The sequence below is a fragment of the Eumetopias jubatus genome, unplaced genomic scaffold (assembly GCF_037043125.1).
Source record: "Eumetopias jubatus isolate StellerSeaLion01/CBP00866 unplaced genomic scaffold, mEumJub1_p1.0 scaffold_7, whole genome shotgun sequence".
Classification (NCBI taxonomy): Eukaryota; Metazoa; Chordata; class Mammalia; order Carnivora; family Otariidae; genus Eumetopias; species Eumetopias jubatus.
The window spans coordinates 126,381,098-126,396,226 of NW_028274813.1; the positions used below are offsets into that span (position 1 = coordinate 126,381,098).

Consider the following 15,129-nt stretch of genomic DNA (forward strand, 5'->3'; position numbering starts at 1 on the left):
TCTGGCTCTGCATCAGAAAGCTATGCAACCATGCACAAGTCACTTTAATGCCCTGGGTCTTATTTCCACCATCTTTAAAAGGGGAAATTTTTCCCAAACACATTACTCTCACAAGTATAAAGAAAAATATTGTTACAGTAGACTCCGTGAAAATTAGGCAAAAAAGCACATTTAAAAAGAAGTGACAGACTAAAACAACATATCTGCCAAACACTAGAGTGTTCTCAATGCTTAGAACAACGTCAATACTCAAAAAATAATTGCTAAATGAATGAATTACTGTTTAACAAAAAAGAATACACCTAATATGCAAACAGCTCCAAATAAATCATTTAGAAAAAGACAGACCATCTAATAACATATCAGAAAAAATCTTGTCAAATAGGTATGCTGTACACCTGAAACTAATGTAACATCATGTGCCAATTACACTAATAAAAAAATTAAAGAAGAAATATAAATGATAAACGCTTAAAAGTAAGGACCACCGGAGTTTCACTCAAAGAAATTCAAACTGAAATAACACTGAAATGGTGTATGGATGGAGGGATTTTTGTTGTTGTTCTTACTAACAGGTAGGAAAATGTAAAAGATTGATAAATCCATTGCTAATGGAGCCATAGAGGAAAAAAACCTCCTATGTTTTTTGTGGGAGTTTAAACTGATGCCATAGAGTTTGGTGAGGCTGTGAATTGTCAGGAGGCTAATGAAAGTAAGTCCATTTTATCTAAATTTCAAGACTCAGTATTTATGAGTTCCTGCGCCTCTGTGTGTGCGTGCGCGCGCGCGCGCACGCGTGCATGTGTGTGTGTGTGTGTGTGTGTGTAGTGAAAAATAAACATGAGACTGTCAGCAGCCATCACTTTGGGAGAAGTAACAGGAGAAATATGAGGTCATTTTCACATTTTACTCTAATTTACCAAACTTATTCAACAAGTATGACATGTTGGCACTTTCTAATTTAACTTTTAAATTTTAAAAAGGAAATATAAATATAGTTGTAGATGCTAAGAAAATTATATGACAGACACCCATGTACCTACCCATACAGGTTTGAAAGTTGACAGTTTGGCAGATTTTCCTTACAACTCTTTTTCTTTGAGAAATACAAATTTCTGGGGTGCCTGGGTGGCTCAGTTGGTTAAACAACTGACTTTTGTTTCCGCTCAGGCCTTGATCTCAGGGTCATGGGATTGAGCCCCACATCGGGCTCCATGCTCAGCACAATCTGCTTCAGAGTCTCTCCCTCTCCCTCGCCGGTTGCCCCTCTCCCTGCTCACACTCTCTAAAACAAATAAAATCTTTTTTTAAAAAATAAATAAGTAAATAAACCTAAAAATATATAAATAGAAATCCCCCCCATAAGAAAAATACAAACTTCTCAATAAATTTAAGAGACATTTCCCTTTCTCCTTCTGCTCGCTCCATCCTCAGACAGTATCACTGTCTTGAACCTGGTATCTTTTCTCACCATGGTCTTAATACGTTTTCTACATATGTAAATATCCATAAAAATAAATTGCACTGTTTTTGTTGTATTAAAAACCATCTATTGTAATGAGAAATTTAATAACACATTCATGATCATGTTGCGAGGCTTCCACAATATATATGTGTCAGAGTATCATCTGGTTAGCACAATCTGGCAGTCTGGGTTTGACTATTTTGGGAGCTAGTGGGTTGGTGATGAGCCACCTTTCAGAACATGTGTTGATAGATATGAAAACCTTTGCATTTAGGTCTGGAGGACAAAGGAGAAGTTTGGATTCGTTTTTGTTCCTTAGGCACAGGGACCCTGAGAGAGAAAAGTATCTGGATAATGGGACATGGTTGCCATCTGTTCCTGCCCTGCCAGTGAAGAAGGAGCTTATTGCCACAGGAAACTCGGGGAGACTTTGGGCCAAGCAATGTTGAGGTGTGGCCCAGAGGTCTGGATCCAACTCTCTGGAAACCCAGCAATGATGCTGCCAGGGTCCCTTCACGGTAGCAAGGACAGCGGGCAACCAAGAGAAGCCCAAGTGTCAGGGAGAATGGAGAGTGGCTCATAAGGGTCGACTAAAGCCAATGGCTGCTTTAGAAGCAAATTTGAGGCTGGGTACCCCAAGAAACAGCCAGGAAAGAGGTAACTTCTCAAGAGAGGTTAATGCTCCTACATTGTGGATGGTTACAAGAACAGATGCCTGGATTTCAGGTATTTGTTTAACAAATATTTAGTGCACACCTGTTGTATGCAGGGTCTCTAAGTCCCCAGAGAAACAATGGTGACAAACTATAGCATACAGTCTGTGTTCTCATGGAGCCGACAGGGCCATGAAGCAAAAAGAGCAGGGTCATGTGAGCAGGGGGCTCTGGATGGAGGAGTAACTTTCAATAGGGTGATCCAGCAAGGCAGAGAATACATAACAAGAAGAAATCGACCATGTCAAGCTATGGAGAAAAAGTGTTCTATTCAGAGGAAACAGCAAATGCAGAGGCCCAGGGGAGGCAGCTAGGATGCTGTGTTCAAGGAACAGAAAGATTAGTGTGGTTGAAGGACATTGAGTGACAAAGGGGTAAGATGCGGCTGAGAAAGGTGCGCAGAGTCTTGCAGAGACAGTAAAATTGAGATTTTACAAAAATCACAAGGGTTATTGATGTTCACATGACCACGTATGCCCTCATACATTTGGAGAATCCTAAAACATATGAGTTGTAGTATAAACAATTCTTCTTTACGTATAAGGAATTGCAGCTTGAAGGCAAAGGATTCTTTCTCATTATTGGACAGCTGAAACATGTGGCAGAATACGGGGCTTAAGTTCCAGACAGTTTGGGGAGAAACTGGAGCTCTAGCCCTTCCTCCTCATATGACTTTCTAGGGCTTCAACTTTTGTCACCTAAAAATGAAGATAATAAATACAATTCTTTTCTTTCTTTACCTTGCAGAGCTGTTATGTGGAACAATGAATCATGTGTACATACTCTGTAAAGAGTTAATTCCCTTAAAGGATATAAATTCTATCTCATGAGCACACATAGAATAGAATGTTCTTTGATTGATGTTGATGAAATACAGTACATGTTTCTGCCATGGTAACCACATAGAGTCAACTTTTAGTATCCCTGCTAATTGAGAAAATTATGTAGGTAATACAAATTTTATTTCCCTCTGAAATAGATATTTTATAGCATATTGACTTTATTATTTATGTTTAGCCTGAGTTCTTACATAATTTGCAGGCCTCTGGAAATGAATATTTCCAAAACTGAACTCCTTAAGCCTGCAAGAAGCCCTGCTCTCTCATACATGCTTTTGGTGGCATTACACTGTGCATCCATACCCAGAGTAGAAATACTTCAACTCCATGCCCTTTATCCCTACTCCCAACCAATCACCAAGACCTCTCAATTCTAATGGAGACTTATCTTGTACATTTAGACCCTTCCCTCCCATTTCCACAGACTTATCTTCCTTGGAAACCTCATCACCTATCTAGATGACTAACAATTGTTATTATTGCTGGAGTACTCACTATGGGCCAGGCACTGTCCTAAGCCCTTTACAATCTTCAGATTGCCCCATGATGAAGGTACTATTTATTACTCATAGTGTATAAATGGAGAAACCAAGGCACAGAGTGTTTGAGCACCCTTTTCAAGGTCACAAAGCGGATAAATGGCAGAGCCAAGGTTAGGGAACCCCCCCCCCACCCAGTGAGTCTGAATCTGGGGTCTAAATGCATAAAAATTCCTGTGTCAGGGTCAATGTCATCTTACTTCCCCTCACTCTGGACTTCCCTCCACATTGCCACCACTAAATTTTCTTCCAAAACGAATCTGATCTTTTCATTTCTTTGCTTTTAATAACATCCTATTAGCCCATCATTGCCTTCAAAAGACACTTCCTAACATGAAAAATAACGGCCTTTACTACTCAGCCCTAATTACCTTTCTCACCTATCATCAGATCCCATCATCAATCCACCATCTTACTCCCGACCAGCCATGGTGCCCCCTCACAGTATCATCTCCAGGCCTCCCTGCCTCTGCAAATGCTGTTTTTTTTTTTACTTGAAAAGACACTTCCCAAAGGCACCTGGGTGGTGCAGTCGGTTAAGTTCTGACTCTTGGTTTCAGCTCAGGTCATGATTTCAGAGTCTGGAGACTGAGCCCCACGTTGGGCTCCATGTTCAGTGTGGAGTCTGCTTAAGACCCTCTCTGCCCCTCCCCCCTACACACATGCTCTCTCTCAAATAAACAAACAAAAAAATAAATAAATAAGACACTCTCCCATTTCTCTGCATATGGCCATCTGACTTCAAGATACAGATCAAATGACACTGAACTTCAGTTTTATCATTATACAATGAGCATAACAATTATTCTCTTCTTCAGCTCATAAGCAAACTATGAGGGCCAAAAGATATAATGTAAAAACTTTGTGAGACCAAAATACTTACATGGTAGAGAATAAGCAAAGCTAGTCAACTGAAAAGTTTTACAATCTTCCCCAACCCCTTCAACCAGCCTCAGAAGGAAAGAGAATTCGTGGCCTTCCTTTCCTTGGACTAACGAGGTGAAAATGGGAAGCAGAAAGGAGATACTCAACCAGTCAAAATGTCATAGAGTTTTGAGGTTTCGTACTGAAAAAAGGAGGGTTACTGCGACTGACCATTTATGTATATACAGACTGATAACAGTAAGAAAGACGAGGACAAATTTAAGATGGTTGGGATGTGTTTTATATATTCGCCCTGTCATGTCTTCTCAAGAGAGATACAAATAGTTCTTCAAATGGTTTTGGGTTTTCAGACTGAGGTTTCTTTGACAGCTGCGTCAATATAAAACCACCACACACATGGGATTTATACAGCCCACCCTTGTGGGTGTAAGTCTCCCACAGAATCATATTCTACCATGCAGGTAAATGCTCTCTTCTGTCTGCTTACAATGAGCTGTGTTTATCCACCTGTTCTGGTCTAACCTGCTGTGTCATAATGTCCTGTTAACATGACTTAGACCCATACATGCACGCGCGCACACGCACACACACACACACACACACACACCGTCCCTACCTCACACATAGGTCGTGAGTGCCTCAATGACAAGGATTAAATGATATTCACCTTCATATTCCCAATATCTTCCATGGTTCCTAGCCCCGGTTGCCTAAAGAGATGGAAATCCCACGACAAGGAAAGGGCACAGCTCGGTTTCTTCCTTCTCACTCCTTTTATTAAAGATGTCCACAGAGAGAAGTCTTTACGTTCTTGTACCTCATTTATTAGTTCTAATACTTATCAGAAGCAATGCTTTACAGAAAAGGAAAAGAAGAGGATTCCACCAGGAGATGAGAGGTCTAAGGCCTGGGGCCACCTCTGCCATCAGCCAGCGAGGTTCCCTAGACAGGTCAGGCCAACCCCTGAGCTTCAGTCCCTCACTAGCAAATGAGGTAAAGGATCTGTACTCTAGGAACTACAGAACACTCATGAAAGAAATTGAAGAAGACACAAAAAGATAGAAAAACATTCCATGCTCATGGATCAGAAGAATAAACACTGTTAAAATGTCTATGCTACCCAGGCTATACCTTCACTGCCATCCCGATCAAAATTCCAATGACATTTTTCAAAGTGCTGGAACAAACAATCCTCAAATTTGTGTGGAATCAGAAAAGGCCCCGAATCGCCAAGGAGATGTTGAAAAAGAAAAACAAAGCTGGGGGTATCATGTTGCCCAATTTCAAGCTATATTACAAAGCTGTGATCACCAAGACAGCATGGTACTGGCACAAAAACAGACATATAGACCAATGGAACAGAACAGAGAACCCAGATATGGACCCTCAACTCTATGGTCAAATAATCTTTGACAAAGCAGGAAAAAACATGCAATGGAAAAAAGACAGTAATGGTGCTGGGAAAATTGGACAGCCACATGCAGAAGAATGAAACTCGACCATTCTCTAACACCATACACAAAGATAAACTCAAACTGGATGAAAGACCTCAATGTGAGACAGGAATCCATCAAAATCCTAGAGGAGAACATAGGCAATAACGTCTTTGACATCGGCCACAGCAACTTCTTTCAAGATACATCTCCAAAGGCTAGTGAAACAAAAGAAAAATGAACTTTTGGGACTTCATCAAGATAAAAAATCTTCTGCACAGCAAAGGAAACAATCAACAAAACAAAGAGGCAACCTACAGAATGGAAGAAGATATTTGCAAATGACACTACAGATAAAGGGCTGGTATCCAAGATCTATAAAGAACTTCTCAAACTCAACACCCAAAAGAGAAATAATCAAGTCGAAAAATGGGCAGAAGACATGAACAGACACTTCTCTGAAGAAGACCTACAAATGGCTAACAGACACATGAAAAAATGTTCATCATCGTTAGCCATCAGGGAAATTCAAATCAAAACCACATTGAGATACCACCTTACACCAGTTAGAATGGTGAAAATGGACAGGGCAAGAAACAACAAATGTTGGAGAGGTTGTGGAGAAAGGGGAACCCTCTTACACTGTTGGTGGGAATGCAAGTTGGTACAGCCACTTTGGAGAACAGTGTGGAGGTGCCTCAAAAATTTAAAAATAGAGCTACCCTGTGACCCAGCAATTGCACTCCTGGGTATTTACCCCAAAACACAGATGTAGTGAAAAGAAGGGCCATATGCACCCCAATGTTCATAGCAGCAATGTCCACAATAGCCAGACTGTGGAAAAAGCCGAGATGCCCTTCAACGGATGAATGGATAAAGAAGATGTGGTCCATATATACAATGGAATATCACTCAGCCATCAGAAAGGATGAATACCCAACTTTTACACCAACATGGATGGGACTGGAAGAGATTATGCTAAGTGAAATAAGTCAAGCAGAGAAAGTCAGTTATCAGATGGTTTCACTTATTTGTGGAACATAAGGAACAGCAGGGAGGACATTAGGAGAAGGAAGGGAAAAATGAAGGGGGGGGGATTGGAGGGAGAGATGAACCATGAGAGACGATGGACTCTGAGAAACAAACTGAGGGTTCTAGAGGGGAGGGGGGAGGGGGGAGGGGTTAGCCTGGTGATGGGTATTAAGGAGGGCACGTACTGCATGGAGCACTGGGTGTTATACGCAAACAATGGATCGTGGATCACCACATCAAAAACTAATGATGTATTGTATGGTGACTAACATAATAAAATAAAATTTTTAAAAAAAGGAAGAAATCTGGACTCGATGGTCTTTGCAGATTTTTAAGCTCTAAAATTCAGTGATCCCTTAGTAATCCTTGGCTCCACATGTCTGGTGGGGATTAGGAGGGTGGGCAAAAAAAAAAAAAAAAAAAAAATTTCTGGGAGGGAGAGGTTTTCACTTCACTCAAGTTTCTGTTTTCCTTGGACAACTTCTGTCACTTCTCGCTCTCCTCAGCAGAAAGCTCTGTTCTTCACACCTGATCAGGTGTCTCGGAAAGAGACAAAGGCCAGAGAGGATGCAAAATGATTTGCAAAGAAGCCAAAAGGGGAATTCTGTAACTGTGTATTTTTCCACTCCATTCTAATTTAAAACCACTTAGAAGTGACAACTCCCAACCAGAGGCAGGTGCCGTGTGGTAGCTCATTATACCCTCGGGACCCCGTATAAATCTTTTTTCTGAGAACAGCTATTGTCTTCCAAGGAAAAGCTTTTAGCATAATGGCAGGCTGAATAGAACATTACTTTTGTGAGAATATTTTTAAGAAAAGGAAAAAGAGAAAGCTATTCTTTAAGGACCACAAATGCAGCTTCTTGCCTCCCCCACCTCAGGGCCCCTGGAAAGAACTGTGCGTGAGCCACAGGAGACCGTGGTGGTGGAGTAAGATCATCTCACCTCCAGAGACATACAAAGGTTATGCTCTGCTCTTTTTGGTTATGATAACTGCAGGTTGGAGGTGTCTCTGATTGCAAAAATAGCAAGTCCACCCCCTCCTATCCACCTTTGTTGTTTCCTGACTTCTTGGAAGTCAGTGAGTCAGTCGGTGACGAGTCACTTCAAGAATGAGAGTTTCTAATAAGAGAATGGCATTTTCCCTCGGAAAATTCCCACAAATCAGTCCCTCCACTCCGGTAACTCTTGAGAACAGTCAAGACAATATTGTTCTTTGTTTTCTTTTGTTTTGTTTTGTTTTAGGGAGAGAGAGCACTAGGGGGTTAGGGGCAGGGGAGAGAGATTTGAGAAAGCGAAAGAGAGAGAACAAGAGGGGTAGGGGCAGAGGGAAAGGGAGAGAGAGAGTCTCAAGCAGACTCCCTGCTGAATGCAGAGCCCAATGAGGGGTTAACTCACCACCCTGAGATCATGACCTGAGAGGTCATGGACCTGACCCTGAGCCAGCCAGGCACCCCAAGACAATATTGTTACAGCATCTAAAGGCATCATTGTCCAAGGAGGGGAAATTTGGCAATAAAGCTCCTGAAAAAAAAATGAAGCATCCATCACAGAGACATAACTTCCCAAACTACAAAGGGACCCAACTTCCTCTGGATTGAAATGGTAATTTAGAATATGAGGTTATTGGGGAAATGTGGAGAAAATGGAACCCCCAATATGACGGTGGTCTTTAATCAGCAGTATGTCCTGTTTGTGCACCTTTCCAGGAAATCTCCCAGTGAGGGCAGATCCTGAAGGAGGGCTCCACCCTGGAACTGTGAGTTAGAGGCCTGGGGTCTCCTCCCTGAGCCCCCACTTTACACCCTGGTGGCCTCCAGCTGCTTTTTCACCTATAATGAGCCTTAACTTTGCCATATGCAAAATAGAGATAAGGACAAGTGGAAAAACTTCTGTGACAGCAGAGGCACCTCTTCTGTAAGAAGCAGAAAGCAGGCCTGGCTGGGGGAATGGCTGGGCTTTGGAAACACAGGACCATTCTGCTCTCTGGGTTTCTCACCCACCTCCACTAGGGTTTGAGTAACAGTGACCTTCAGTGCAAATCCAAAAAGCAGACCAAAGTACCTATTGACATATGATGTATGAAGGATCTAACCGCGCTGTGGGTAATTATGCTGGAACACCACTAGCTAAGGGAGCCTAGTCTCAGAAAGCACTACAAGCAACTTCCGGGATCAACCTCACCTGCCAAACCTGTCCCCAGACCTGCTCAGGGGATGCCTTCTGCTCCAACCTGGCGGCGCCTCCACCCCATTCTTTTGGATGCTGTTTACTCCGCATTCACACTCTGTTCTACAAATCCCACAGGTCCGGGGCTCCTCCGACATCTGGAACCCTCCCAGGTAGCAAGGACCTGGACCTGCTAATCCCCCTATACCTCATCCACTAAAGAGCCTGAAGCCAGAATGAGCGGCTTGTCCTTTTGTAATGGTTCCTTTTATCATGAATTTCTCTTCAAGCCCGTCTCCTCTGTAATGATTTCAGGGACAATTTCTCAGACAACTTTCCTGTTTGCTGTCCCACTGAAAAGGGCAGAGAGTGACTGCTCGTGGAGCTCTGCCAACATTCTGGCTCTGAGGTGTGAAGTGAGTTTCCTCGCTTGGGAGCACCAAGAGGAGGCACTGGCCCTCGATTCTCCAGACAGCAATAAAAGATGCACCCGGGAAATTGGGCTACCACTGACCTGCAAATATATTTATCAAGAAAATAAGGCTAAATGTTTCCAGGAAAATATCTTTAAAAAAAAAATGCTTCAGAAGAATAAGTCAAGCCAAATGAATCCTTCTAGGAGACTCTCTGGAGCTCAGACCCTGGGAAGGAGTAAAAGTAATCAGTAAATTGTCCTGATCATCTCTAGGTCTGGGACTTTCAGCCCGACCACCAGGGGATCCAGCCTCGAGCAAGGAGCCTTCTCCCTGGGCCCCAGAGCCATGCTCTTATTTCTTGGGTTTCTGAAATCAGACTGAAGTGATAACCCTACACAATGGAAAGAAAGTCTTTCAGTGCACAAACACCTCCTGATGAGGGATGAGTGGCAGCCACTGCACCAGAAAGTAGCCAAATCACAGCTAAATACACCTGCAACCTGAAACTCACCTAGTCCCTGGGAGGGGGAAGCCAGTGAGACTATTGGAGCTCCCCTGGATGGAGGCCTGCAGGCACGAGAGTCCTGAGCTGCTGGCTCATTTGCTATTTTTTCTGTCCTAAAACAAGGCATCCCATTTTGTGGCTCAAAGGAAGTTAAGTGGTTTTATTACTGATTTACAGGCATGGTTAATTGCAATTTGGATGGTAGGTGGTGTTGATATTGTGCTGGATTTTTTTCTCTCTCAGAAACTCAGCAATGGCATATATTCATATATATATATATATATATATAGAGAGAGAGAGAGAGAGAGAGAGAGAGAGAAAGAGAGAGAGTACCCTGCCAAGGAAATCATTTATTCTGTAGCCCAGCACCTATAGTCCATAGTTCGAGACTCTGTTCCCAGTATGATGGCCCAGCCACGCCATCTCAGCTCTGTACCGGCACCCAATCTGTACTGGGTCTGAATGTCCTCTCCTCCTGCCTCCCTGCCACAATATCTGAAACATCCACCATGCAAAGGCTTCCACTGGGTTAGGAAAGGAAAATAAAATTCATTGTGAGCAGGAGGAGGGTAATACATTCATTTGTGGTCAACTTAGTGACCACAGCTAAGTTGACAGCTTTAACAGCTTTAACAGCTAAGCTAGCTTCTAATAATGTAAGGACACGAAATAGGGAGGAGGGAAAGTTCTGTATCAGAGTGGAACCAGAACACCTCCTCAAACGACTGTGTTAGGACATCCGTTGTATGTATGGACTCTGGAAATCAGAATAACAAAATCGGAAACCAACTGGGCACCACCACGAAGCAGGGCAGTGAATCTCCCTGAGCCTCTACTTACCTCATCTGTAAAATGGATGACTTCAACCATTACAAAAGATATCAACCAGCTGCACAGTGCATACAAATAAGACTTTCAGTGTACTAGCAAGGTAGGTTGCAACTCGCCTTCCATGACTTGGCAATAGAGGATAAGGATGGTAGCACATCAGGGCACCAGCTTTTGTCACATTTTAGCTGTGTGACGTCAGCTTAGTCTCAGGACTGGCTACACAATTTGCAGGGCCCATTGCAACATGAAAATGCAGGGCCTCTTGTGGAAAACCTTTTTAAGAACTGAAGCAAAGTGCACGGCCCTTCTAAGCATGGGACCTGGGCCACTGTGCATTTGGCACACTTATGAAGAATGGCTCTCATTCATCCTCTCTTGTGGGGCAGACCCCTGGTTTCCTCTGGGTCCAGCTCAATGACTGTCACTTGCAAGTCTGTTGTGCCCCAAGGAGAATGAACAGCATTCATGGCACCATCATTTGGGCCCTCCCAACTCCTATCCAGGATACACCCATTTTTTTATAGGTTTTATTTATTTATTTGAGAGAGAAAGAGAGAGAACATGAGCGGGGGTGGAGGGGGCAAAGGGCAGACTCCCTGCTGAGCAGGGAGCCTGGCATGGGGCTTGATCCCAGGACGCTGGGATCTTTACCTTAGCCAAAGGCAGATGCTTCATTGACGAAGCCACCAGGGCACCCCATGATATCTGAGATGAACAACAGCTGACATATCAGCACTTTTTTTTAAAGATTTATCTACCCATTCAAGAGGAAGAGAGGCAGGGGGCAGGGCAGAGGGAGAGGGAGGATAGAGAATGCCCACTCGGATCCCCCGCTGAGCATGAAGCCCAACGCAGGGCTCGATCCCAGGACCCTGAGATCACGACCTGAGCCGAACCCAAGAGCCAGCTGCTGAACCAGCTGAGCCACCCTGGCACCCCTCAGCACACGTTTAAGAAAGAAAACTGTAAGGATACAGAGGAGAACGCACTTAGGATTACTAATCTTAGGCAGCAGACAGAAACCAGCCTCCTTTGATTCCTAGAAGGGTGTGCTAAGATTTCTTTTCTTTCTTTTATTAACTGAACTATTTCAGAGTGCCAAATTATTTAGGGATCTTTACCATGTTTCAAGTCCTCTCCTTCAAGTAGGAAATGATCTTTCTAGTTATGACACCAGCAAAAGCACCAGTGTCAGCATACCCAAAAATGCGAAAGCCGAGGCAGCTCCATCCCATGATCATATGTTGGGCTCTTTCCTAGCTCCTATTTGGAAACTGAAACTCCAGAACACAGGCTTACATAGATCTGCTTTCTTACATAAATAACCATCCAGTGAAGGTTGCTCTGGAAGGATCGCTGTCTCTAACTTCCAAAAACTGCTCATGTGCGAGCAGAGGACTCCGTGACTGTTACAGAAATTGCTCTTAAATTCATGAAACACATAAGAGAATTTTTGGAAAATCCCTTATTATTCATTAAAGCATTTTAGGCCTCATTAATTCAGATGGGATAATCAGTTGTTGATTAGCCAGGTTGTTAAGCATCCATTGTCAGATGCTGATGGGGTGTGAGAAATTACATTTTGTATCCGCCAAAGAGTCACCTGAACGCGGTTAGCACTTCATCAGGTAAGGCTGCATCTTCTGGGGATAAATTAGCCACATTTTTCACTCCCCAGTCTTTTCTTTCATCTCACAGATTTTTCTGTATTGCAAAGCAGCCCTCATCCTGATAGGTTTTTCTTGCCTATCTAAGGTCTAAAATATATCAGAAGCCAACTTTAAAAGCTAATTGGTTACAGATAAGTCACACTGGTGCTCAGGGCTCTAACATTTCAGGGGCACGTGTGTGTGTGTGTGTGTGTGTGTGTGTGCGCGTGTGCGCATCTGCCTGTGTGTTGGTTTGGTTGGACAGTTCTTGGCTAGAGCCTCCTCCTCATTGTCAGCCCTTCAGATCCAAATGGTATTCAAGCCATCAAGGGGATTCTTAAGCCAGGGCTCCAAAACTCAACTTCCTTCCTTTCCAGACCTTGTCTGTCCTTGGGATCCGTATAATGGCAGTGAGCATGGGCAGAAGAGGGCCTGGCTGGCAAGTGTGACTCCAGTTCCTCTCCCTGACAGTCTGCAATTTTTTTTCCCTTTAACAACAGGGCAACATTAATATTTACCCTTCATGTTGTACCAAGAGTAGGGAGTGCATTTCTATAAAGACAGACTAGTCCCCAGGCCTTTATGAAGCTTCTGATCTCAACAGGACAGGGAGCATCCAAGGCTGTGAGGACGCCCCATAACCACCACATATTCAAAGAGGGTTGTCATTTTTTACTCACGGAACTGCTCCAGGTGGTCAGCACTATTAGACTCAGGCATAGCCGTGATAGTCACCAATGGACACGAATTCCCTCCCAGCGTCTGGCAGAGAACATCCTGGCGTAAGTAGACTTGCTTAGGGTTCACGCTTTTTTCCAGGATGTCAAGGTGAGTCTGGAGCAGAAATGAAACAGAAGCGATTATGATTCATGACACATTTCTGACTATAACAATAGAAAATGGCAACAGAGCTTATATTCACTATCTCCCTATAGGTTAGAAGTCCTTTTCTTCACCTAGTGTGCCTGATATTGAGCAGTAAGTGATTAACAAGGGGGCTGTTCCTACTGGTTAGAAGTTCAGGGAAGCTGAACAGGAAACCTAGTTTTTGCACATGTCTGCACAACAGAATATCTGTTTTCAAGTCACACTGAAAGCAAGAGGGCAGGGCATACAGCATTATTCCCAACACTGAGGCATAGAGAGAATGTGTCCATGAAGACAGAGCATACCCAGAACACTTGGGAACATAAGACAGAGAGCTTCAGCAGCATGAAGCACTTTAGAACCAAGAGTTATACAGAGTGTTGTGAGCACATCCAAGGACAATACAAAGCATTGATCCAGGTGGGATGCTAGATGAAGAGAACAATGAACTGGTAGTGATTAATTTTTTAATTTCCCCTCCCCTACCTTCTCATTCAAACACTCATTTAAAATACAGAAAGCTACAGAAATGGGCTAGCCATTGAAACTAAGACTCAACAGTATTTAAGACCTCTGACTATATTTTCACTAGCTCCAACAGTGGGGTTGATCAGAAAGAGGTTAAGAGATTTCCTCCCACCCACACTGCACACCCTGATGACAGGGACATAGTAACCACAGTAACCAGAGGGAGAACAGCCCCCTCCAGCACAAGAACATCAGTGTATAAAACTTATCCTTCCAGGGGCACCTAGGTGGCTCAGTCGTTAAGCGTCTGCCTTCGGCTCAGGTCGATCAAGCCCCGCGCATCAGGCTCCCTGCTCGGCAGGAAGCCTGCTCCTCCCATTCCCACTCCCCCTGCTTGTGTTCCTGCTCTCACTATCTCTCTCTCTGTCAAATTAAAAAAAACAAAAACAAAACAAAACAAAATCCTTCCAGCTAAAGAGCTAAAGTTTTCACTATAATCAAGAAGGTATGAGGGCCAAGGAGAAACCGCCCACCTTGTTTTTTTTGACAAATCACAAGCCTGTTAAGTAAATGAAACAAACATGAATCCTATGAAAATACATAAAATATATTGTGAAAAAGGGAGCAGTTCCCTCAAAAAGTAAAGGATGTGCTTACGTGTGAAAAGGACTTACTCTGGAAGTGGTAGGCAGACTAACAGCTCCCCCAAAGATCCACACCCTAATCTTCTGAACCTGTAAATAGGTTACCTTCCATGGCAAAAGGCACTTTGCAGATATATTTAGGATTAAGGTCTACTTGAAATGGGGAGGTTATATCACTTGATTCAGCTGAGGCCAATCTAATCACAAGTGCTTAAGAGCAGGGAACTAGTCCCATCTGCGGAGAACCAAAGATGGCAGCATGAGGACTCAGGCTGCCATTAAGGGCTTGAAGATGGGGGAAGCGGGTCAAAAGCCAAGGAACATGGTGTCTTCTAAAAGCTGGAAAAGGCAAGAAAATGAATTCTCTCCAATAGCCTCCAGAAGGAATGGGGCCCCAGCACCTTGACTTTGCCCCAGTGAGCCCCATGTCGACCTTCTGAAGAGCTATAAAACAAAAGAAAAGCTTATTGTTTGAGCCACTAAGTTTGTGACAATTTGTTACAGCAGCAGCAGCAAATTAATTCACAAATAATCAAGAAAAAGAATTTTCTAAACTAAGTAAAAATCCTAGCATTTGGGTAAGTGCAGACTAAAACCTACTTGTACTCTATTGAAATATTCGAGTTGCAAGGAGAAAGAAAAAGTCCCGGGGAAAGAGAAGATTACCAGATGCC

General features: G+C 43.3%; 1 protein-coding gene across 1 annotated transcript in view; it reads right to left on the reverse strand.

Moving 5' to 3' along the window:
* The window catches only part of AGBL1 (AGBL carboxypeptidase 1), a 732,091-nt gene that overhangs the window by 565,627 nt on the left and 151,335 nt on the right, over positions 1-15,129 (reverse strand). Inside the window, exon 17 of the mRNA XM_088025191.1 lies at positions 13,157-13,310. Coding sequence (XP_087881317.1) covers positions 13,157-13,310 — 154 coding nt within the window. The remainder of the gene's footprint in view (positions 1-13,156; positions 13,311-15,129) is intronic.